Raw genomic sequence first — 26,915 nt, 5'->3', positions numbered from 1 at the left:
TTGTTCTTGATGTGTTTAACAGTATTTCTGCATGACTAAAAGCACTGAGTCATGCCACATCTAGACCTACTGTACCTCTAGATCTGTACTTGTGCTTAAATAAATGATACACAGCTCGCCAGGAAAGTTCATCTACATGTAAACATCCTTGGAATCAATGGAGAGGACTCTGGGCACTTTTAACTTCATAGTTACTGTATCACTTTAAACATACGGTGCTGAGTGGGGGAAAACGAAACTGTATCACTGCCCATTTACTTACAGAATGTGCTGTATCAGTTTGGTTTGATGTAAAATAAGAGCCTGTGATGGTGTAAAGGAGCTGAAGACAGGAAAGAGCAGTGGAGCTCCTGCCACTGGGGAGTGTGTGCTTGCATTATTTTACGCAATAGCACTTGCGGTATTAACATGACAATAGACACTGCTAGAGAGCAGTGGAAACCACTTCCAAATGAGACATACCCCAGGCTATGAGATATCACACACGCACACACACTCACGTACACACTCACGCACAAATTGGACTAAACGCGGTAGAACACTTATCAACAGATAAACAAAAATACTATAATAACATTGTTATGCAAATTCATGAAAACACATGCAGCCAATATATATTCCACCCTGTCACATGCCTAAATAAATAATCTCATCCAATCTAATATTCAAGGTCCTGGCACTGATTGCAGTTTCTGAGTGTTCCTTCCTGTTTTCCACGAGCGGTCCTGAGTGGCTGCTTTAGTTTAATATGCTAATTAACCCAACAGGCATGCTGGGAGTAATTTATTGAGCATTAGTCAACATTTCCCTCGTTAAAGGGCCCCTGCACATTTCCAGAGAGCTTCAGCAACCACGAAATTAAGTTTTAGTATGTGTTTAACACACATTTCCATAGATCGAAACCATTAGTGTACATGGAAGCCAACAAGAATCTCCTAATTGGTTTCAGTCATTGCTTGCTTTAAAATTTCATATATGCTCCTCAGTCTGCCAATAATTTTCTGCTTGGTGTCCAAAACAGGAATTAGCTGGCCACGCTTCCATTAACCTACTGTATAGTCTGACCTGGCTAGCCACAACACAACCCATATCAAGGCAATATTCCTCTTTAACAATGTATGCTTCTGACGGGACCGGGATTATATTCCAAAGCAGAGCTCAAATACTGGGTAAACCAGGAAAAAATGCCATCCTGAAAACTGACTGAATGGATTAAGAAATTAGGACAGGACTCCATACAGGACTGTATGGAGAAAACATGAGCAAGACTAGCAACATGATCACAAACCAAAGGAAGACAATTACTTTGTCACACAGACAGATTATGGGAGAATGTATGAATGCAATGATTTTGCAGAGCCTCACAGGCAGACAAATCACTCACCTGAGGATAGGGGAAATTTCCAAGGGCCAGCTAGGAAAAAACAAAAAAAATAAGGTGAGAGAATTACCAAATAATTTACCAAGATATTAATCAAATCCCAACCTGCAACCCCCTAAACCTCCAGATCCATACATACAGATAAGCTTTGTGACTACTAGGGAACCTACACTACACTGGAATTTAAAATAAATTAATAAAATAAAAGAGATAAATAATTAAATTCATTTAAATTCTAAAATAACACCTTTTTAACCACCTGCTACCCAATCCATGTGTCTTGATATACAAGTTGTCTGTTTATGCTCCACCGAGACAAAATCTACCTAATGGGTACCACCTGTTACCCAGACCTGGGGGGAGGGGCTACTAGTGGCCTTATCCTCCCTTTCCCCTGCACCAGGGTCTCTTCAGGATGTGTCTATAAGAGCTTAACTTGTCCTGACTGGGGACGCAGAGGCCTCTGCTACTTAAGGGAGGGGCTTAGACCAGCCATTGTACTGTGTACCCCAGTGGTAGCTGATCAAATAGCATTAGACATTGGGTAACACCCACCCAAAGCCCTGCCCCAAGATCTGTCCCAGAGGACAAAAAAAAAGAGACAGAGATGATAGTCTGACCAAATAAATAAATAAATCACAATAATCATAATGCCTGAGACATTTAATCTTAGCTAAATGGAACAGTACAACCAGACAGTTATGCGGATTTGCTGAAACGTCAACTAAACATTCAACGAAACGTCAAATGAACAGATTTGACTATTTATTTATTTGTTCATTTGTTTATTTATTTTTGCCTCTAATCAATGACTATTATAATTGTAAAGATATGCAACAGTATTGACAAACACAGGATGATTGTCACAGCCACTCAGAGCTGCTGACAATAACAAATTAAAAATCAATACAGCTGACGAGAACTACTAGCATGGCAAATTTAGTACAGTAAATGAAATGGTATTTTTAACATGCGGCTTGTCCTTCCTGTTCATGGCAATGAGCATACATGAGTATACATGAACAACCCATCACATTAACATTTTCAAAAATCACACATATACATGTACAACAGGCATGCACGCACGAAAACAACGAACACATACCCAGCTCCAGTGAATGTGGAGAGCAACGGCAATCAAGGAATATAGAACAACACAGCACTAATTATGGCAGTAGCACTGACCAAATGATTGATGGGGATTAACCACAATACTTTACAAACTGAGATTCTGTTACACTCACTCACACACACACACACACACACACACACACACACACACACTCTCTCTCTCTCAAAAACAACTTTTTTTTTTTTTTTTTTTACACTAACACACAACCACAAGTGCATTTTTCCCCTTTGAGTTTTGCAGTAGTGCTGAAGGTGATAAACCAGAAGAAATAAAAGAAAGGATTAACTCAAAAGGTACAAAAAGACTAAGGTGTTAAAAAGAGAAATAGTGGTGTTTATTTGTGTGTATGTAAATCTTTACTACAGTCAGTGGGACAGTGGGAGATTCTGAGTGTGATCCATGCATAGCTAAAGGCTAACATCTGTTTGCACAGGCTGCCTGCAGGGACTCATAATACCTCTTAGCTCACACACACGAAGATCTTAGCAGCAAACAAAGCCAGCACATACATGGACACAAGAACCTCCATGAGCCTAACCACACCAGTACAGCACACAAGCAGATGTGTCTGTTGTGTCTACTGTCTGAAGTGTGTTTTTGCTATTTGCCTTCAAGTTTCTGCATGCCTTTATTACAGCTGACCATTTAGCTGCACTTTGTTCTATATGCAAAGTGTACTCATTCACAGAACAGAAGGCTTTACCTCCATGAAAGAGATTCCTACACTCCATACATCTGAATGAATGCCATACTGCTCCCCAGATATTCGTTCAGGCTGCAAGAAAAACGTGTGAACACACACACACACACACACACACACACACACACACACACACACACACACACACACACACACACACTACATTATAATTGCATATATCTAATAATTTCCCCCGTAAGACTTGGCCTTGTGTCCCTCCTAGACAATTAGTGAAAAAGGTAATTATACACACTCAAAGGCAGAAAAAGCATATATAAAAGTATAGAAAACTACCATATAACCCCCCCACCCCCCTAACAGTCTGAGTGATCTATAAGAGAAATACTGTTTTTTGTGCAGTATATTTGCCAGAGCTCTTAGCCTATAGCCTCGCTGTGTATGGTATGATCTGCCGTGCTGACTCCATTAGAGCCAGAGCAGATACCTGCTTCATGACCAACGGCCTCAGGGAGAGCCTCCACATGCTACCAACAGCATATGACATCGTTTAATTTGGAAATAATATCCCCATCCTACACACTCTCACACACGCCACCAGGCTACTAATAATAATGAGCAAAGGGAGAACAGTGGGTGCATGCGTGTGTGTGTGTGTGGGTGTGGGTGTGTGTGTGTACTTGTGAGTGATAGCAGCAGTAGCTCTTATGGTTCTAAAAATTTCAAACCTTTTAAACCAAAGTTTAAAAAGTTAATCACAGGTGCAGCTTAATTACACTGTCCGCGGTCCCTTTCCCGGATGTCCTGTCTACTCTGAAAACAAAGTGCAACGAAGCCAGAGAGTTCGTTTTTAATTCAGTCAATGTGAAAGGGAACGTTGAAGCCGTGTCGCTGTTTTAAAAGCCCAATCCTGTGTACAGGACTTCTGGAGTGAACAGCCCGTTTCACCCATCAAGGCCCTTATTCTGAACAGCAGCAGGGCTGCAGCTCACCATTCATGAGACTGGTCCTAGGCCAGCCGTTTAAGATGAGTTTGGACTGGCACACTCAGCCAGGACAGCTGGGATCACACTCACTTACCGCCATATAAGCATTGGTTCCAACGTAGGTTTTGGCGATCGAGTTCACCAGCTGTAAAGGAAAGAAGACACACAATATATTTATCCATCCTCAGTGAGCAAAGAACACTACTCATGTGAAAAGACTAAGACAAGCATGAAGCATAAAAAACAGTGCCCTGATTCTGATCTCAGATGAGTGTCCTCTCTCACGATGTAATGGTAAAGGCCTGGACAAAGCTGAGGGGGTTGATCCAGGACCTGTACCCTGAAGCCACTTTTAGCCTAAGACAAATGTGCCTGTAATGAAGCTGATGGATATTACGTTGAAGGGTGACATTTGCTGGTGTAGTTGAGGCATATTGAGAGAGAGCATACAGAATGGAGAGGAGAGTGTGTGACCCCGGCTCCAATCTGTGGGGACAGAACGCTTTCAGAGGGACTCGGAGCCCTGTGAAAATCTACTGACATGGCAGGGTGTGTTATTTTTGAGTGTTATTGAAATGTCAGCCTGCTGTAATTTTAGTGCCCCCCTCTCTTTCTCTCTCTCTCTCTTTCTCTCGAGAGCCTGTAGGAACTGGTTAATGCAAAAGAAGACAGGACACAATGGCACATGCCATCAATGACGGGGCAAACATAATGAATGCTCCCCGGTGGCTCTGTGTGTGTACGTGTGTGTGTGAGAGACAGAGAACAGGGGAGAACCAACACACAGAGTGATGTGACCTACCCTTCCTTTAGGCATAGGGGAAAAAGCAGTCATGCACACACACACACTCACACGCCTTAACCGTGGGTCAGACACGTGATGCATCTCTAAGGACAGGATGATGAATAATAATTAAAAGGGGAATGAGTGAAGTGATAGGGTTTTATTGTTAGACTCCTCTGTGTATTAGAGATGGGAAAAGACCACGCAGATTCTCTCAGCCTGAGCTATTGTTGTCACACGGACACCAACACACACGCGCACATACACACTTACTTCATCACATACAGATAAATACACAGCCAGCGTCAGTGGTCAGCATGGTAATTAGGGAATGGAGATGGAAGAGCTTGATGGAGAGGGGTTTAGGGAATGAAGATAAAGGTTCCCCAGGGGAGCCACACGACTGACAGACAAAGCAGGCGAGAGAATTGAGAGATCACGCTTCACAGGGCAATGGATATCTGATTGGTAATGCTCTTTTCACACACAAACACACATACGCGTGCTGGCAAGAAAAGTAAAAATGTACCTGTGTGCTGACGCCGAAGTCACAGAGTTTGACTTGGCCCCGCGTGTTCACTAGCATGTTGGAGGGCTTCACGTCTGCACAGAGACAATGTGACACTAGTCGGACTGAAACCAAGGCGATGCAACCTCAGTGGCACAAAGAGGCTGCCAACCAGCCCGTGAGCAGCGTAGCGACCAGGCGCACGCTCAACAAACGCCAGGGGCTTATGGCTGCAGCTTTAGTGAGGCTGGAGGCCTCTTCACTTACCTCGGTGTAAAATCTTCAGGCTCCACAAATACGTGAGTCCTTTCACCACCTAGACAAGCATTCAAATTCCCAATTATAGTCGGTCAGACTAAGGAAATGTTAGCCTCACCGTACGCTTTTAAGTGACAAAAGCACAGACTCGAGGAAAAACAAAGCAGAAGTGCCGCGTGTGTAGTGCGTGTGTCATGTTTACTGCATGAACAGCAGGTTACGGAGAAGAGAAGGGAGAGACTCACTGCTACTGCGATACGGCCTAGGACATGCTCTGGGATCCTTCTATAAACGTCCAAAGAACCACCTGCACGCACGCACACACACACATGAATACATAATATAACAATATATAATACATATTAAACCTCCTCTGTGCTACCAAGTTGTTTAACCAATTGCGTCTCTACATTACCAAGAAATTCACCACAATGTGGCAGACTCACCATCCATAAACTCAGTGCATATTGATATTCTGTTTTCCACAAAGAAAGCACTGTAAAAAGTTATGATGTACGGAGAGTCACACTGCAAATCAAACAAACAATGAGTCAAATACACAGGTACATTTAGAATATGTAGCCATCATTACAAAACCTACTCCGGACTGCCCAGAAAAAGAGTGAGAGACAGAGAGTGAGAGAGAGAGAGAGCTCTGACCTTATACAAAATCTCCAGTTCAGACATGATCTGTTTCTGCAGCTCCACGGTGATATCAAGAGGAATGACCTGACACAAGAGAGTGATATGACATATATGACATCTCTATTTTACACACACACTTTAAAATCTGTAAACACACACACACACACAGAAATCTAAAATATACAAAACGCAATATTCATTTTACACAGAAGCACCAAGTCCACACTGTTAGTATGACAGTCAAATGTGGAAAAAGCAGAACACTTCACTGTGCAAAACTGACGTGTATTCCACCACCATCCCCACCGTGCTGACAGAGTGGAAAGCAAGTGTAATGTACCCTCAGATTAGCTAAAACGCTTCTTTAGTTAAGGTTAGATCAGCGTTCTCCCATGGAAATAATTGATTACAAGTCAGCGGGGTTAGGGCCACGGCATTATAAGGAGATCACCTAGCCATGGGCAGAGAGGAGAGCCACAGTCACAAAAGGTCAGAGGGGATGGAGAAGGAGAGAGAGAGATGAAAGAGAAAGAGACAGAAGGTGTGTGAGAGAGAGTGAGCGGTAGAGGGGAGGAGAGAGTGTGCACTAATTAGAGAAAATGAACAGAGCCGCTTAAGAAAGATAGCAGTGTAAAGAAAGAAAGCAGCTCTGTGACAGCTGGGGTCACAGGAGAGTCACAGGGGTCCAGCGAGCGTAACTGCAGAGCCGTCAAGTGATGGAGGGCTACATTTGCTCTTAGTGCCCTTCAATTAGTACGCCGCTATTAACACAGGGCTAACGGCCATTTATCATCGTCTGCCATGGATAACGCATACGTGTGTGCTCACATGTACAGATGCACACATGGGCACACACACCCACTCACAAGCCCCTCACAGGTGAAGTTAAGCACCCACTCTCTAAGACCAATTTTCCCCTCAATCTCAAAGATACAAGAGTGTGCTCTCCAAGTTCATGTCCTCTTCTCTTACCTTCACTGCTAGAACTCTCTTCCCCAGGAGATGATATGCTCTGTCAGGGGTGTGAGACAGAAAGAAAGAAAGAAAGAAAGAAAGAGAGAGCGAGAGAGAGAGAGAGAGAGAGAGAGAGAGAGAGAGAGAGAGAGAGAGAGAGAGAGAGAGAGAGAGAGAGAGAGAAAGTAAGAGAGAGACACTGTGAGACATGTATTCAAAATATTCCACTGTCCTCTCTGACAGTTCAGTTGACAAATGTGTACTGTAAACACAGTAAACATGTATCCACAGAGAATGCTTTTTTAAGCCTAAACATCATAATGCTACGCCATAACAATCTCGGACCTGTCAAGGGCCTTTCTAACTGCAGACAGGCATGGCTGTCTGGTGTAGGGGGTGGAGTCAGAGCATGGTGTGGAAGGGCCAGGCAGGAGGGGTCAAAGTTGAGATGGTGACCCGAGAAACGCCGGTCAGCTGGAGATGGATCAGGCCCGTGTCGGTTTCAACATGAGTCCTGCCACACATGCCTCAGGTTACTGTCCCAACAAACAGCAACGGGGCAATGATTTAATTATGATGCCTGCACACTACCCACTCCAACCAGCTCTGCTTACTAAAGGAGGACTGAGGACTCAGCTTGACTTACAAACCGAGAGAGACAGACAGACATAAAACCTGAAATACAGTGCATCCGGAAAGTATTCACATAGCTTCACTTTTTCCACATTTTGTTATGTTATGTTACAACCTTATTTCAAAATGGATTAAATTCATTTTCCCCTCAAAATTCTACACACAATACCCCATAATGACAAAGTAGAAAAAGTTTTTTTGGGAATTTTTGCAAATGTATTCAACTTAGAAAAGAAAAAAAAAACCCATCAAATCACATCTACATAAGTATTCACAGCCTTTGGTCAATACTTTATCGAAGCACATTTGGCAGCAATTACAGCCCCAAGCCTTATGAGAATGATGCAAGCTTGGCACACCTGTTTTTGGGCAGTTTCTCTCATTCTTCTTTACAGAACCTCTCAAGCTCCATCAGGTTGGATGGGGAGCGTCGGGGCAGTCATTTTCAGATCTACCCAGAGATGTTCAATTGGGTTCAAGTCTGGGCTCTGGCTGGGCCACTCAAGAACATTCACAGAATTGTCCCGAAGCAACCCCTGTTTACTCTGTAAGCTGTGTGCTTAGGGTCATTGCCCAATTGGAAGATTAACCTTCGCCCCAGTCTGAGGTCCAGAGCAGGTTTTCTTCAAGGATGTCCCTGTACATTGCTGTATTCATCTTTCCCTCGACCCTGACTAGTCTCCCAGTTCCTGCTGCCAAAACACAACCCCACAGCATGATGCTGCCACCACCATGCTTCACTGTTGGTATGGTATTGGCCAGGTGATGAGAAGTGCCTAGTTTTCTCAAGACATGATGCTTGGCACTCAGGCCAGAGAGTTCAATCTTTGTTTCACCAGACCATAGAATTTTGTTTCTCATGGTCTGAGAGTCCTTCAGGTGCCTTTTGGCAAACTCCAAGTGGGCTGTCTTGTGCCTTTTACTGAGGAGTGGCTTCTGTCTGACCACTCTACCATACAGGCCTGATTGGTGGAGTGCTGCAGAAATGGTAATCCTTCTGGAACCTTCTCCTCTCTCCACAGAGCAACGCTGAAGCTCTGTCAGAGTGGCCCTTGGGTTCTTGGTCACCTTCCTGACTAAAGCCCTTCAAGCCCGATCATTCAGACTGGCCGGGCAACCAGCTCTAGGAAGAATCCTGGTGGTTCCAAACTTCTTCCATTTAGGGATGATGGAGGCCACTGTGCTCATTGGGACCTTCAATACTGCAGAAATTTTTTTGTACCCATCCCCAATTCTGTGCCTCGATACAATCCTGTCTCAGAGGTTTACAGACAATTCCTTGGACTTCATGGCTTGGGTTGTGCTCTGACATGTACTGTCAACTATAGGACCTTATATAGACAGGTGTATGTCTTTCCAAATCATGTCCAATCAACTGGATTTACCACAGGTGGACTCCAATCAAGTTACTGAAACAACTGAAGGATGATCAGTGGAAACACGATGCACCTGAGCTCAATTTTGAGTGTCATGGCAAAGGCTGTGAATACTTATGTATGTGTGATTTTTGTTTTTTTTAATATTTTTAATAAATTTGCAAAAATTGCAAACAAACTTTTTTCACTTTGTCATTATGGGATATTGTGTGTAGAATTTTGAGGGAAAAAATTAATTTAATCCATTTTGGAATAAGGCTGTAACATAAAATGTGGAAAAAAATGTGTGAAGCACTGCGAATACTTTCCAGATGCACTGTATGTCAATGGGTACCAGAATGTGAGTGCCTATGCACGCAAACTAAGAACAAAGACAATCAGCCAACATGTAGACAACGGCCCTCCTCTGTCCTTATACATGACTGTGCAGATTTCTACTCATCGTCTCCTCTTCCTTTCTGACGCAGTTGCCACATGCTTGCGTGCGTGCGTGCGTGTGTGTGTGAGTGAATGTGAGAGTGATTAATGTGGAAGTGATGGCCGATCTGGTTTCAGCTCCAGACACCTGGTAACTGCCACGGCCTTTAATTAATGACGCCTCTAAGTGAGTCGTCAGCTAACGCCCACAACTCAGGCCAGAGACACACGATCCAATGCGGTACGTCAGTACATGGAGGACACACTACAGCCTGGACAATTCAGGGCCATCTCTTAATGCTTATTATGGGGGACACAAGCCAAAGTGAGGACAGTTACTGTTTTTGGTTGTCAGCACACAATCCGATCAACAGACCCGCAGCGCTAACGATGGTCCGATAAGAATAATCTCGTTTACAGTGAACCACAGCTTTGTTTAACCAAAACAACGTGAATGTGTGATGCGTCATGCAGACTTTTATTTTTTTGTTTGTTTGCGGTTTTGTTGCACTTGTAGTTGGAGTTTGCGTTTCCTTGCAGGTGTATTTAATGAAGGGGCAAGGTCTGAAGAATTAGGAACTGAAGCGAGAAGGAGCATGGAATGATCTATACACAGCTGAAGTACAGTAATGGCTCTAGTGTTCGGATCATTTGAGGGGAAACCTCCGAGACATATGGAGGAAAAGAAAGGCACATCTTCAGTGTTGCCCTGCCTGGAGTGTAATAGAAACCATACAGAGTCTATTTTATGGGATTTTGATATAGTCCCTGTCCTTCACCTTTGACCTCCGATGGCTAGCCAAGAGGAGGGATGATTGAAGGCTCCCAGGCCTGCGGCCAGGGTGAGGTAACCGTAGCGACAGCCGGTAACCAGTCCCGACCCTGGTAAATGCAGTTCTATGCAGTGTGTTATTTAAACTCCAGAGTCTGCTGTAATGAAAGCTCCGTCATGCAGTATTCATAGGCCTCTTGACGGCCATTGTCGTAACACACACACACACACACACACATACTCGGTCAAGCACGCGCACACACACACACACAAACACGCACACACGCGTATTGGTTACAGGCACCAGACCATACACTCTCTCCTTCTCTGTCTCCATCCCTCACCCGGGATGACCTTTGACCGGGTGACGACCTCAGGAGAAGTGAGAAGGGGAGGTAGGTAGGAGAGAGAGAGGACAGTGATCAGGTATTAAAGGTGAAAGCCTCAGCATGCACACACGCACAGTCCTACTGCTTTTTCTGTCTACTGATCTATACATTCTACTGTATAGACATCTTATGCATTTAGTTACACCTAACCTTTAAGATACTGTAACTGATTTTTATTGTTATCTTCTGATAGACTTAGTCACCAATTCACACAATTCCACACCCTCAAGCTAAGCCACGCATGCTTTCTGCTTTGTTATCTATGCGCATATGTAATGTTACTGCCAGGTATAATTGACTGGTTAAAACTGTGTGTTTAAATACTTAGTCGATTATTACAAAGCACAGGAGAGTCCTGAAGACTTTTATCTTTTATCAGAGCAATTATTTCACAGTTAGGCTCAAAATGCCCGGCATGAACATTTCTGTTCCTCGTCCATCTTGTAAACCGACAATAACACGTTCAGCGCCCGTTCAGGGACGGTGCGGAGCTTTAGAGGTCACTGGTCGGTGACTGAGGTGCTCACTGTGTGGTGAGGTCTTACACAGAGAGAGGGAAGCCAACATGGCCAGCAGTGAGTCTGTCAAGCTAATTTCAAAGAAAAAAATGCTACTGCTGCAATTTGGCAGCATTCTGCATTTGTTCCAAATGAAAAAGGAGAAACAGCAAACCTTGATGAAACCTGTATGTAAAATCTGCGTAAAAACAGTCACAGATCAGGATAGGAACACGTTGAATACGCATTCGCATCTTAAAATTAAAGTACCCCACACATACCCGCATGGTCACTGCTGGCAAAGCCGCAACAAACGGTAACGGGCGCGCTCCTTAAAGCGACAAAATATATAAGAGACATTAGTGGTTACAAAATACCTGACTAGAGAAACTGTGTCATTCAAACATGGTCAAAAAACCTTCAAAGCCATAATCTAAACACTTGACTGGCAGTGCGAGCTACCTGGAAGGAAATAGTTGTCTAAAATAGCGATTCCCTACTTGTACAACAAAGTTCGACAAGATGCACAACACGTACTGCTGTCGACAACAGACAGCTCTTCACTGACAACATATGTGGTCATCGGTGGACATGACTCCATACATATCAGTGACCGTCCACGTCATCACACCAGACTGGATATTACAGTGGAAATGTCTCGAAACAACGTTTTTCCTGGAAAGTCACTCAGCTGCCAACATTACTGGTGCGGCAGGTGATGCATTCCGAGAATGGCAACTGGTCGACCATAAGCCCACAGATATAATTACGGATAAAGGAGCTATCGTCACAGCCGCTATGCAGCTTCTGCATTGGTCATGATTTACTTTTATGGTTAAACTGTTACGGTCATAGTCTCAATTTGACAGTGTCAAACGGACTGCAAGGCCAAAAGCAATATGGTTAGCCTTGTCCTTAACTTGCTCAAGTCTGACTGGTGAAAAACCTTGAATAATATAATATACGCGTTTGTTTAGAAAATGGTAGCCGATTTTTCTTGCCATCGCTTACTTAACACGGCACATATAGGCCAATTTTAGTTTGTTACTAGAACAACATTCAAGTGCTTTGTGTTCACGCTTTTTTTTTGTTGTCTTATTTGTTGTTAAAGACTGAAGTTTTTAGATGGTGTTCAGCGAAAGATTAAATCTATTGAAACTAAGGTCTAAATAATATAGGCTAGGTATGTTTAAAGCTGTAAGGTTTAAATATATTGCCATATTGTGATGTGCAAAATAAGGAACATTTGTAATGTTCTGATTTATCTTTCAAATAAAACATGTTTGTTTACGGAATAACGGTAATGCCGTATACCACGAGATTATATGAAGACGGTATGAAAAGGGCAATACCTCCCAACCCTAGGCACTAGGATGTAAATTTTAGTCATGCTGTCTTTAAAATAAATCAGCTTTAATTTCAACTTAAGTAAAATTGTTGCTTTTTTTCTAGTGAGAGCTGCACTTTGAGCTGTATTCCATACGTCATCCACTTCAGTTCTAAAGCCAATTAATGTGGAAAATGTTTATTATTCAGAGCTGTGCTAAGAAGGTAATTAACTGAATTTCTGAATTTTCTGGATTTCTTGCCATTTTTGGACATCAGGAATGTCATGTGATACAATATGAGAGGGAGACCAAGTGAGAACAGTAACAGGGCTGCAGAAGAAAAAACATATTTCATCTATTTCATTAGCAATGTGTGTATTATAATTTAAAAAAATCTTAACTTTACAATGTTTCAAGATTTTCACGAGGTGCTTCATGTCTAAAAAGAACCTTTAAGTGGCCTTCAGCACACACAGAGCACTGCAGAGCCCGGCTAAGCCCCTCGCCTCTACCCTTCGAACTGCCCATGGGAGTCTGAGCCGCGAGGCTTCACTGGCCTGTAAAGCCCAGCACAGAGCACACTTCCCAGCCGGACCACTGCGATAAATGGCAGGGGCCCATATTGATCTATTACCAGGTCAACACCGCAGAACAATAACACTGCACATAACTGCTGGGTAATTGTGAGTGGATGGCAGAGGCTCATAATAAACAGCGGTCAGGTTTAAGAGTCGAGGCCAGGCTTGGATCCCGGACATTCCAGCTTTAACGCACAGTCACTGCATTGCCACCTACTCAAGGCTCTTCTACATGGCTAAACAGCCATTAACTGGGTTGCCAGGTATTGGGCCCAGGAACCTTCATGGCGAGGCCATGTAGGACAGAGATCACTTGATGAAATGCAGAGTAAGGTGGTTTGCGTCTGCTATCCAAATGTAGTTTTAAATACCCTGGAGGGCAAATCTGGATACCCTTATTTTTGTAAACGTGTGGATGTAAGCAAGAGGCAGGGTTATCAACTCCTCACGCTCTGACACATAATAACAGAACACCTGGAAGCACAGCAGGTTAGGTGAACACCCTATGGAAAAAAGCACACATTTATTTTTTAAAGAAAGCAATTTAAGCTAATACCCTAGGCACTGTGGAGCATAGCGCCTGCCTGACTGTTAGAGGTGTGTATTTTACATAGAGAGAAACAGAGCACGAGGGTGGGAGGGGGGTGATGTGTGTGTGCGTGCATGTGTGTTAAAGGTGACTGAGGACAGTGGTGGAGATGAATGGGGACATGTCCTGATTTTGCCTATGGGACACACTGTACTACATTATATCATATTTCACAGTTCTTTAGCCACACCCCTACCATATTTACATGCAATGACAATATACACATACCATGTGCTTGCAAGCACAATGGCAAAAAACATGTTTAAAATACTCCCCGAGTAAGACTAACCCTGACCCTAGCAACCAAATATCAGTAAATCACTTAACAATTCAACCCAACCAGTTCCTCTCCTGTTAAAGTATCCAGAAATGATGGATGAGTTGTAAGGTGTATGGTTGGCTGATGGGCTTTCTAATGTGTGAAAAATGTTTTTCAAACGGGTCAAGAAGTAGCTTTCTTGCTTCGCATATGTTAACAAAACCTAAAAGAGAAAAAAAGATGCTAGCAATGGAATGCAAACAATATTCATCACAGAAATGGGGTTGCAGGTCTTTTCTGCTGAGATCGGCATGCTGTGAAATGTTTGGGTTGCAGTATTAGCTTTTTATAAACAAATAAAATAAATAAGAAACCTACAAGAATAATTTTAAAGCAAACTGAAGCTGTTTCTCAACTCTAATTATTTTTTTGATCCAGGAGACATGTCATTCATTCATTCTCTACCATGGTTCCCGATCATTTCAAGATAAGACCTTTCAAGGATATTTTCAGAATATTCTTGCAATGACGGCAAACAAAGCAAACCTTCTGCCCTCCACACTGTACTCTGAACAGGACATACACAACCCTGCCACTGCACTCTCAAAAGAACATACCCCATCAAATGGCACTCCGATCAGGACATAAATGTCCTGTGCTCACACCCTACATTGAGAACAGGACATAAATGCCCTGTCTCTACACACCACACAGGACATAAATGACGTGTCCCCACACATTGAACTCTGAACATGGCATAAAAGACCTGACCCCACATAATGCACTTGCAAATGGACATAGACGAGGTGTGTCCATGCACTGCTGTCCAAATTATTACCTTTTTCATCTTTTTAAAACAATCCTATAAACCAAGCAGAAATTCAGCAATATCTAAAGTCTATTTCTTAGTGGTTCTAGTTTTATTGTTTTCATTTTACTCAAATTAATAGCATAAGTCTTTTCAAATTAACGACAAAAGTCTTTATATCCATCCTCCAATTTACTTGGTTTTTAACTAAAATAATCCATATTAATCTTGGTATTCAGACTCAACAAAGTTTTTGGGTAGATCGCAGTCAAGGACTGGGTGAAGTAAGACAATGTGTGCGAGCGTGTGCGTGTATGAACACATGCATCGTACTGTCATGTCACTTTAGTTCTTTAGTACCAATAGATCATTCAGGTAATAGAAACTGGCTTCAGAGGAGTCAAACTGAATCAATTCCATCCCTCAAAGTCAAAATCGATATTGCCCACATTTGGCAACCTTCACTTTATAAAATAAATAATCATCTAAGCCCTGGTCGTCTGTCCCAGGCTCCAAGCAGGCTGGGTGGATGCTGGAGTATTGAACGATTGTGGACTGTGAGAGAAATATTAACATAAAATGAGAAAACGTAACAAAACAAGATCCAATGTGCAAACCTTTTGGCTTCGTTTACACTGGATCTGCAGCGTCTCCATTTTGCAGTAATAAATGGAAAGGCCAGTGAAGAGGGAAGTGCACAATAAAAGCTCAAGGTAAAGAACAGCACTCACTTGTATACAGTTCCTCCATTTCCATGGCCCAGCTGCTCCTGGTACTGGATGTCTTTTTCGTTTATCTTAAAGAAGAAGGAAAGAGATAGAGGTGGAGTAACAGAAAATGAGAAAGAGGGAGAGAGAAAGAGGAAGAGGGAGAGAGAGAGAAAGAGAGAGAGAGGATGCACAGGCATAAAACATAAAGATGTCACTGGGGGACAGAACTATTTGGGGGAGGAGATCCGCTGCTGGAGCCCATAAACAAGGGGCTTGGCTCTCAGGTCATTTCAAGTTGAGCAGTAGAACAGGAGCTGGATCAATAACAACATTTGCTGTCCAATTTATAAAAGGACATGGCTGTGAGAGGGAGGAAAGAGTGATGGAGAGTCTAACAACGATTTGTTTACCTCTGCCTTCTCATTCGACTTTGATAAAAGCTGTCAAAATTGTATAATACAAGTCTGGCCCCTGCTGACACAGCCGTAGCTAAAGGGAGAGGTTTGTTCTCTCTCACTGCCAGTGAGACACACACACACACACACAAAAAAAAAATCGCTTCACCATCAGTTCACAGTATGACCCCTTTTCTCACACTCTCTAACACACACACAGCTACAATGGTATATTCCTTGAACTTCAGCTTCCCAGATATTTCAAAGGGTGGAAAAATTGTGGTAACATGCCTGCAATGTGGTAACATGCCTGGACAATGAATGGCGAAACAAGGCCTGACAAACATTGAATAAAGCAAAGATAAATGGGCACATAGCTCAGTCATGCACATTTGTGGGACCGTCTGGTCTCTCAATGCAATGTGTGACAGTTTACAGACAATAGGCTCAAATGTATTCAATTTAATGAAATATAATTTCTGTATGTTCACACCAGCACCATCGCCAGCTCCATACAAACAGGCCTTCCTTACACCTACTGTTATTTATAGACAAAGTATTGTCCATTGCTGCCAAGTATCAAAACAGTCAATGTCCTGTTGTCAAGCCTCATTTCAACTGGGAAATATGGCATTCATGCAAATGCTGATTCATTGATTAGATTTAAGTGTGAGAGTGTGAGAGAGACAGAGTGTGTGTGTGTGTGTGTGTGTGTGTGTGTGTGTGTGTAAGGGGATGGAGGCCACGGCTCCATTAGTTGTGCATGATGCAGGTGTCACAAGGTGCTTGATTCACTTAATTGTCTATCTGACACCTATCGCACCATGGCAGATCAGGCATGGTGTCGGGGCGGAGCCAAGGGGGCGGATTCGAGGCGATGGGGGCTAGAAAAGGCCTGCAAGCTGCCAAGCGACGGACGAGACATTCTAACAAACAAATGTAGACATCACTCAGCTTGGTCAAGATAAAGATCTCAAACGGACCGTGGAGAAAAAGGGGTCGCGGGTGCCATTTCGAGAGGCAATCGATGCAAATCTAGTGACACATGCACCCATGCGCGCTGCTCAATACAAGCCAACAAGACAGGCTGAGTGATGTCAAGCACTGACCTCACTAACAGGAGCAGCCAAAAAAAATTCCAGGGAGAGGACTCAGAAAACACATGGCCAGTCATGGCTATCAGTGTGAGAGTGAAAAGTATGGATGGAAGAAACGAAAGCACAAACTCCATACAAGATGACAATCTAGATGTTGTGTTGAGAGTCTGTGTATGTCAGTACCTGGCCATTGGTCAGGATCTTCTTCAGCTCTGCCGAGGACTTCTTTAAACTGGTGAAAAGGGAAACAAATCTTAAATCTTTCTTCTTGCGTAAATAATACACGAGGGTAATACGTTTTGACTCAATATTTCACTCAATATTCTTTCCTGGCTGTAATGACAGACAGAGAGTTCAGACAGAGGTTCTTCGAGTAAATTTAGCAGTTTTGTTCACCATCTTTCTTGGCAGGGCACTGTACAGTTTAGTGCTCACCGCTACAGCTCAGCTGAACCTCCAACTTATAAGGAACTCACAAAGAGCTCATAAGGAGCTTATAATGAGCTCAATACCAGGCTGCTTAACCAAGGGCAGCCTCCCTGAGGCTGAGGAGGAAAAAAACCTATACTAGAGCCTCCTCACACAAAAAGCAAACAAAATAGATGTAGACACAATTAGACCAAAACACAGCTCCACTTGACCTTGATGTAGTTAACGAGAGTGAAAGATTTAGTTTGTTTGCTGCATGCCAGTCTCACCAGAGCATGGAGCGGATTGTCCTCCCTACCCCAATGCAATTAAATTTGGCCAAATGTTTCTAGAGAATGCATAGGCTGCTTTGACGCTCTCTGCTCACTCCATCAACCAAGAACAATGTTACTGAATGGTTTCGAAATGCTGCTCTATACTTCGTTACAGCAGCTTAAAGAGTTTTACTGTGATTTTAATTTTATATTTTTGGTGACACCGAGGTCACTGCTTTTGAGAGCCTCTGGTTGTAATTCTTTCACTGCGTTCCTCCATGCCAGCCTGACCTTGGCAAGAGCTGACCCAGGCTGGCTCACCTGTTGTTGGGCAGAGAGTCAGCAGGGGAGGGCCCACGGCTGCTGGAGGACCCGGGACGCGTGTTCACCTGCGGGCAGACAAAGACCATCAGCACCCTCAGCTAATCAACCCGCAGCTTGACAGCAAGCCCCGCAGTACAACGACAAGGTTAACTGATGTGGCCTTCGTGAGAGAGCATGTGTGTGTGAGAGAATGGGGAGGGCAAAGAGAGTTATAGGAGACAGAGAGGGAAAATGAAAGAATGAGAGAGAGAGAGAGAGAGGCAGCGAATCAGAGTGAGAGAATGAGAATGAGAGAGAGAGAATGTGTGTGAGAGGGAGAGAGAGGGGTAGGAAGTGCAAGAAAGGCTTGAGGAAAAGGGTCAATCTATTTAATTGGTGAAATTAAAGATAACTAGCAAGATCCAAGAAAAAAAAAGGATATGCGCGTGTGTGTGTAATATATATATATATATATATAATTGAGATAGATAGATAGATAGATAGATAGATAGATAGATAGATAGATAGATAGATAGATAGATAGATAGATAGATAGATAGATAGATAGATAGATAGATAGATAGATAGATAGATAGAATCACATCAAATCAACATGATGCCCTTTATTTGTCATTCAAATAGAAAATTAACAAGGCTACTTGTTGTTAGATCTACATCTCACCTACTGGGAACGATAAAGAAGAGATGGGGAAAGAAAAAGACAAGAGACTAAAAATAACTAGCTTAATTGAGGTCTTTAGGTCATGGTGGGTAGTCCAGCACAGCAGCAATTCTGTTCTTAATTAGTACCCATGAAGACCTCATTTAAATGTATACTGCTTCTCCCCCCGTTTCAAGCCAATTAACTTTAGATTAAAACAAAGGACAAAAAAAAAGATTACAAAGAGTTAAACATCATTGAAAACAAGTGCTAGATTCTGATTGGAACTGCTTAATAGAAGGACAAGTTCACAGCCAAACAAAATAAAAAATTGTTTATGATGAGGGATAAAAGAAGCTGGTTACACTTGCTGAGCTGAACTGTTTCATGTCCTGACAGACTCATGGGCTTAGTAGGGTGTGGGAAACAGCCAGCGAAGTGCACAGCGATGAACGAGAAAGGAGATGATCCCAAACACACCTTCAGTTCTACAGCAGGGGGTGGAGCAAAGGCGGAGGCAAGACGAAGCACAGAAGCCGAGGCCAAGAGTGCAAGTGTCTCCACTTCAATTGACACTTTAATAAGTGGGACGTGGCACGAGGTGTCTGTGGGTACTGCTGCCGGGACACTTACCTTGAGGCCGTGGATGTTCCGGATCCCCGGAGTCTTGCCGGCTGCAAAAGTAATTGGCTGGATTGTAAAGCACATCGGGGCCAGAGGGAGGAGGGGCAGTGGAGGAAAACACGAAACACTCTGCAGTGAAAAATGAGGCTGAGGGACAAATTAACAGACGCACTTTAAAGAGACGCATCCCACTGCAGGGATTATCTATTCAGACAGACTGATGCATACTCACTGATGCATACTCACACACACACAGACACGGTCACATACAAGTCTCTCAAAGGACCACAATACCTTGGACAGCTTTATGGGGGATTAAAGAAGGATACACACACAAAGCTCACTAACCTCGAGGAAATATCTGTAGAGGCTCTGGAAGAAGTCCATTCATGCGCTGCTCCATCACTGTGTTGCAGTACTACACACACACACACACACACACACACACACACACACACACACACACACACACACAGATTTCTTTCTGGCCATACACATTACATATTACATACCATATATACTAGAGATATTTAAAGTTAAAATTGACAAGGGTCCGCCAGAAGAACCATAGCAGGGGAAGTCACTTTAAATGGTCCTTTGATTCTGCCTGTAAGGTCAGTAGTATCTTTGTTGATTCATACACATTATACACTTGCAAAGAAAAGGTTTGTGAACCCTTCATCTATATTTTCTTATTAATCAACATGCTTAACACTGGTCATTTTACACTTAAATGAAGCCATAATCTAAAGTTAAATTATGCTGGACTCAGTAGCAAACCCAGAATTCAAAAGACAAAAGAAGCTGCATCCGCTCGACTTCTGACTAACAGCCTTCCACTTCTTAAACGTACTAATCACAATCTCAGTGCTTATGAAACCTTGTATAGCCTGTGTTAAGGAGAGCAAGGACCAAACAGACCTGAGCAGTATCACACACAAATATTATACATGAAAACACACACACACACACACACACACACACACACACACCCTTGCCTCCTGCCAAAAAGCCATTTCAGTTGATGCCTGCGTTAACAGAACCATCTGGCTTTGAGATGGGCCGCCCCTCCTCTCTGTTGAGTCCGAGACCTTTGTACCCAGACACAGGCCCCAATCACACACAATCAACCTCCTGCAACCACAAATCCAGATGGAGAGGGAGGGGTGGCTATGTGGTGTTTGTATGCAAGTGCATGTGAGAATGAATGATATATGTAGAGTGAACACTTCAAAAATCAACACAGTAATTTGACACTAAATGGGGACCAATAACAAGGAACTGAAAGACTTAAAGATGATGAAATCTCAGGAAAAAACAAACAAACAATTTCTTCATAATTTACAGAACTCTATAACTGCAGAGAAAACAGGACCTACAGCCAAGACATGACTGAGGTAAAGAGGTCACTTTAAATGAGATGCAAAACCATGGCACATGTTGCAAATAATTCTATGTTAAAATAAGAGGTTTTCCATCAGCTACTGAAGGTAAAACAGCACTGTAATTGGAGTTTTATACAATTCAAATCAATGCATATATATTTGTTGAGAGCAGAGTTTTCTAGTCTAGTCCTAGAGCTAGGTAATCAGTATACTACATCACTTTACTACCTAGTCTAGGGGATTGGGGAGCTGGATTGAATTACAAAAAGACTTCAGGTGCAAGGTGCAGAGCACAGAAAATAATTACAAGTAATAATCAAGCTCCAAAGAAGGGCCAAGAGATAAGGAAAGAGTGCTGAAATACAAACCCTAGCAAGGTCCAGTGGCTGACACCTAATAAACACCTAATAAATAAACACCTAATAGACACCTAATGAGCAAACATCTAATAAACACATAATAAATAAAACACCTAATAAACAGTCAATCACCACATGAGGCTTTGAAAAGCTGTGAAAAATAACTGTTTATAGAAAACAGACAAGAAACAGCATTTGAGTTTTATTCCTACAGAACCCTTTATCGACATTTCCTTATTAAGTGTGAGAAAATAAACAGATGTATAGAACTAATTAATAAAAACAAAACCTAAAGCAAAGGCAGCACAGGCTACTGTAAAATCACTATAATCTCTCAGTAATCCGGGAGTGACATAGACATTGTCATTATAGACCACAATTAGCTAAATCAGAAATTCTTCCTTAAAAAGAAAAGCAATGCGTGACCAGGTTTACCAAAGAAGATAAAAGAAGATAAAATATAAAAGGGTATCTGGAGCAAAACTGGCTATGCAGTTTCCTCCCACGGCATTTCGTAAACCAAGCAGAGCTGCAGTCTCTGTGTGTGTGTGTGTGTGTGTGTGTGTGTGTGTGTGTGTGTGTGTGTGTGTGTGTGATAAATACATAAGTGTACATGAAGACATGCAGTGGAAGCAGTTACTGCAGCTGTTGCATTAAAAGCCCTATTTATCACTGTCAGCTCGCCACTGCCTCGCTCTCCTCCTGCCCTTCCCTCGTTGTACACTGCTCTCTCACTCGCTCGCCTCAAGCACTGTCACTAGGCTCAGAAACAATGTGGCTCTTCCAAAACATGCACACGTCGACACACACACACACACAATTTTCTGCTCCACTAACTTATTGATTAGGGATACAATTACCAACTAATCTGTACCAGTGTATTAAAAGTACTCCTCCTACTCTTTGTTGGACAATAACTAAAGGCATTTTGAGCAGAAGCTGTGTGCTAGAGGGGACAGTCGGACCAGAGCCTTCTCTCCTGCAAGAGACGCGTCGTGATTAAGAAAGGAATCCTCCTCAATGAGGCTCGGGGAGGACTTTTGTGTGTTGGTGCATGTATGCTGCATTTGACATTGCCAACTTAAATGCTTGCAGGTTTCCAATGGGTGTGAAGAGACGACTATTTCACTCAAGGTCCGCTATAGAAAGGTAATTGTTCATTATTTGCAAACAAACATTCTTACCAGCACTAATAAACCAAGTCCACGATTCCCATGTTCTAATACTAAAGTGTTGTAGAAAATACAAAGGGGTCTTATCTGCCACAGCAGTCAGACCATTAATACCAGCGCAGCACATCACATCGAGTGTTTCAAGGGCATTGGAAGACCACAGGAATTACTTGCTTAAGTACCCAAAAAGCAATCGTCTCTTAACTATTACCAGTTCAACATAACAGCTATCCCTTCATATGGAATTAATGGCATGAAAGCAATTCGTACACACACAGGTCTCAATGGAGACAGAACAGCCACGTAGGCAAAAGACAATCCCCAACGTGCAAATATGAACAAAATTATGGTGAAATTAACACGGGCTGGGTAAGGCCCTGCGTGTGATGTTTAAGGATTGTGCATTCTCTGCATTAAACAATGCCAAGTGCACTCTCTGAACAGGAGCGGAGTCCTGTTTCACAACTGCTGGTATCTCTTTAAAAAGACACATAGAATTATACACATCTTCTCTAAATGCTCAAATATATTTAAGAAAATTCTTTAGTGTAAGAACACTTTCACTGAGAGACCATTTAAGGTTTTCATACTGAATGTAGAAAACGGGAGTCAGTCTCATGAAACAGAAATAATAACAAAGGAATACACTTTTTTGCTCTTGAGTCTGTGACCACTAGTCACTGGAGGCTGATGAGGGATGAAAGGCAGCAGCAGCTGAAAGTGGATTTTGAAAAATTTCTCGGCACAGAGGGGGAGGCATGCTTCTAATGAGGCGAAACTTTAAGTACTGAATAATAAATAATAAAAGTTGATCGTTCATTTAGTTTCCCCTGTACTTGAGAGAGAAACGTTTACAAGTCATTACTCCCGACGCCCGCAATGTGAGCAGTAAGTATTGAGGAATGCATTTAATATTGGCTCCAAGGGAGAGGGCGAAAACAATAAGCCAGACACTAGTAGACAGCAGAGGCAGGACAAGCGAGAAGACAACCTACTGCAGCCTGGAGCTTCCAAAGGAAATGAGGCCAAATGCATACAATTTTTCCTTTAAAATTTTATTTCACTGAATTATTATTACTGAATCTTAGTTATAAGATCCAAAATTCACTCTGCGCTATTAAATAATATGTATTAATCAACACTAACAAAATTTGCCGGAGCAGCATTCCAAAAATTCTGGTCTTTTTTTTTTCTTTTTTAACTACAAATCCCACGAGTACCGAGACTACAACGAAAGAGTGTATCATCATATTTGGCACTGTTTGCGACTATCGCTTACACTTCATACAACACATCCAATTTCAATTCTGCAATAAACACAGAATTAATATGGAGTTACAGGTTATATCTGTAGCATTCACTAAGACTTCACAGAATTTAGTGTACACTTATAACTGATTTCAGTATAAAGGCATAAAGGCAACTTGACTCATAAAACACATTACAATTTCTTTTTTTTAAAGCTACAATTTGGGCATATGCTTTCTTTAACTGTTGTTTCAATGTTATTTCTGTTTAAGCATGGCTCAGGGCGCAGCATTTTTAAACTCAGTTTTTAGGCTTCTTGAGTAAAGACACAGAAATTTAACATTTGGCTCCATTTATCACACATGATTAATGCTGTTTCTAATTTAAAAACAGTGCAAGGATCTTGCCAGAGGTCACATGTTGCCATGGAAACATCAAATGTTATAGCCGCCTCCTAAAAAAGCCATGATTAAGCGGTTAAAAGATAGAAAAGGAAATGTAGCTACTTGTTATCTCTGCCAGTCCCTATGTAATAAGATGTTGCCCCTGGGTGAATAGATATAGAACAAGAGATCTTTAATAGTTTTTCCCTTTCAACAAAAACACATGTAACATTCAACAGCACAATGAAAACAGACAATAATTGTAAAAACTCAGTACTATGTGACCAGTAATTATTATTCTTTGAAACTGCAAATACTTAAGACACTCATAAAGGAAAAGACATTTTCAAATAGATTTTCAAATATCTTTTCTAAAGAAATGTTCACCTTACCCCATTTATCTGAAAAGAACACAACTGAGCTTATCCAAAAGACGTCGTTTTAACTAGAGTACAAGGAGTACCAAGGAATAATGAAATACAGAAAAGTACAGACACTGTTTATTGAGTGGAGAGACTAAGCCAGTATGTTTTAGATGGTCCTGCCATAACAGCAAAACGACAATACTTGTATTATCACACATCATACTTTTAACAGAAAGTGACTAACCCCAAAATATGTGTGGTTAGAAATGACTTCTTAGAAAACACAGATAGCACATGTGCAATTAGAAATTTCTTACTTCTTACTGCAGTTATTCAAAACAAACAAGATGCGGGGTATCTAACAACATCCTTCCCAAATTGTGCTTTACTTGTGAGGAACAGCACATTTCCATTTGAACAGAACTCCTACGCAGTCTGGTTCTACTTGCCTTGCTATCTAGGAATACAAAAAATATGCTACTGGACTAGCTAGATTTTTCTAAACACCGTATTGCCATATACCTGGTACACAAGGCCTAAAACAATACTTACATATGACAGCATGGCTTTGAGTTCTTCATCACTCCGAACTGTGATTCTGTCACCCACCTCATCTTCATCTAAAGCACAGGAACACGTTACCAGTGTACTTGACTGTAGACCAAAGACAGCACCAAGAGTGCAGTCAACTAAGTGTACACCTTTCTGTTTACTTTTAGATGCATCTACACTACAGACGTAGGTTGTGGAATTAACAATAAATGATTGCCAGTCACTGAAATATTTACAGTCAAAGGTTCCAGTAAAAGCTATAACAGGTCTTGACACTACTGTTTGATATCTACCCACATTACAGAACCAGCTAATTTAGCCAGTATAAATGTGCTGGTATACAGTTATACATTCAACTCATTGAGTGCTGAAGTGTTTTATTGAAGAAGTAACTCTCAAACAGCAGTGCTCACACTCAAATGCTGTAACTGTCGCCTCAGGCATGACGTCTCGGATTGCGACCTGACAAATAAGAAAACAGTAGCCAATTAACCATAATACCATTTCTAAACAAATTTTAAAAAATGTTCACAATCGTATGCAACACTCAAAGCACATTTACTCGAAGTTACCACAGACATTAAAACTATAAGAAAGAAATGAAACTGCTGACATTGCGTGACAACAGATAGCCAAAGTATATGCCTTGATATCAACGTCTTGTATTGTATTCGTGACTTCTGATGACTGAAACAATAATACCATCCAACTAATAACGACATCCTACCAGCAAATCGTTGAAACTCAAAAGTGAGGGGCAATCCACGGATGAATCCATGTCCCCTACCGGCGTCTTTATTCGAATTACAATTCCTTCGGTGTCCATGGCGTAGACGTTATTCAGAGCAAGCAAGAGCATAACAAACGCATCTGACTGGAGTCATAATCTGAGTACAGTCCGTGGAGCGGATTATCGCGGATTACACGAGTGAACAGCAGGTAAACACTGTTAGCTATCTTAGCATGCTAGCTCAATAGCACTAACGTTCCCAAACGAGCTGCATATACCGCGACAATTCCAGAAAATTGCCCGCAATTTTAAAAAGACTGCCGTTATGACATGTTAGATATAAACCTGTTAGAAAATAGCGACCGAAAAATTGGTACTGCCAAAGTATTTTCACGTGCTAAGTGTCAACAAAACTCAGAGGAAGTTTACCGGAAATAGGCTACATTTACCCGGAACACGGAAAAGCACCAGAATCCCGTCGAGAAGAGCAATGAGCGCCATAGAGCTAGGTAGAGTCGGTAAGTCCATAACAACCAAGAGGATATGTATTTTAGTTAGTGTGGTATTTAATAGCACATTATATCTAAAAGCTAAATAATTAAAAAGATTTACTGGGGGCTCATTGCTGTGCTTAAATGATAAATACTGTCGTGGAAGTGCTGTAGTTTGCCACATTCCATACACTGCAATAATCATAGTTGTCTTATTTAATTAAACAACTGTAAGATCATGTGGATATCATACAATTTATTTATTTCTGCACAGTGTGTAGTCATGTCACGTTTAATTGAATAAGCATGAGAATAAAAATCATGGCATTAGTTGAGTGGGCCATTTGCGTTTGTCTGTCAGTGTCTGTTTATTTTGGGTGGCAATGCGCTTACCAATGTTATGATTAAGTTTTGTTTTTTTAAAAAAAACTTCCTCTCGGAAATAAGAGAAATGCAAACTTTAGCACGTTTTATGTAGTAATTGAACTCAGTCTTTATGCAGTGACATCTGGGTTTGGCACAGTTCCATGCCTGATTATGGGCACAACACACACCAATAAAGAAGACAGTATTTTTTTTGTTTGAATCACTCTTCACAAATTTGATTTTAGGTATATGCACACCAGAAATTGAATTAGGGAGGAGTTAAATGTCAATTCCACCTAACTGTCAAAATTTCAGTAGGGTATTATTTCTTGTTGAAGTGTAAGCAAATTATGTGTTTTTAAGAAAAACAGTCCACGCTATAGAAACTTGTAGACATGGACATGTCAGCATAGAGTAAACATTTCTGCTGACAGTCTTC

At 41.9% G+C, this 26,915-nt stretch overlaps 1 protein-coding gene across 1 annotated transcript in view; it reads right to left on the bottom strand.

The window, feature by feature from the left end:
• The window catches only part of map2k5 (mitogen-activated protein kinase kinase 5), a 43,411-nt gene extending 17,355 nt beyond the window's left edge, over positions 1-26,056 (bottom strand). The window contains exons 1-17 of the mRNA XM_035520916.1: positions 25,617-26,056; positions 25,303-25,351; positions 24,890-24,957; positions 19,774-19,843; positions 19,435-19,475; positions 18,159-18,226; positions 17,338-17,386; positions 15,684-15,748; positions 7,325-7,364; positions 6,368-6,436; positions 6,154-6,235; positions 5,953-6,014; positions 5,717-5,765; positions 5,471-5,544; positions 4,252-4,302; positions 3,217-3,288; positions 1,385-1,414 (exon numbers count right to left, since the gene is read on the bottom strand). Of these exons, the coding sequence (XP_035376809.1) occupies positions 1,385-1,414; positions 3,217-3,288; positions 4,252-4,302; positions 5,471-5,544; positions 5,717-5,765; positions 5,953-6,014; positions 6,154-6,235; positions 6,368-6,436; positions 7,325-7,364; positions 15,684-15,748; positions 17,338-17,386; positions 18,159-18,226; positions 19,435-19,475; positions 19,774-19,843; positions 24,890-24,957; positions 25,303-25,351; positions 25,617-25,748 (1,071 nt within the window). The 5' untranslated portion in view covers positions 25,749-26,056. The remainder of the gene's footprint in view (positions 1-1,384; positions 1,415-3,216; positions 3,289-4,251; positions 4,303-5,470; positions 5,545-5,716; positions 5,766-5,952; positions 6,015-6,153; positions 6,236-6,367; positions 6,437-7,324; positions 7,365-15,683; positions 15,749-17,337; positions 17,387-18,158; positions 18,227-19,434; positions 19,476-19,773; positions 19,844-24,889; positions 24,958-25,302; positions 25,352-25,616) is intronic.
• Positions 26,057-26,915: the final 859 nt, after the last annotated feature.

Source organism: Electrophorus electricus, chromosome 21, assembly GCF_013358815.1.
Source record: "Electrophorus electricus isolate fEleEle1 chromosome 21, fEleEle1.pri, whole genome shotgun sequence".
Classification (NCBI taxonomy): Eukaryota; Metazoa; Chordata; class Actinopteri; order Gymnotiformes; family Gymnotidae; genus Electrophorus; species Electrophorus electricus.
This window is presented reverse-complemented; position numbering and strand designations above follow the sequence as displayed.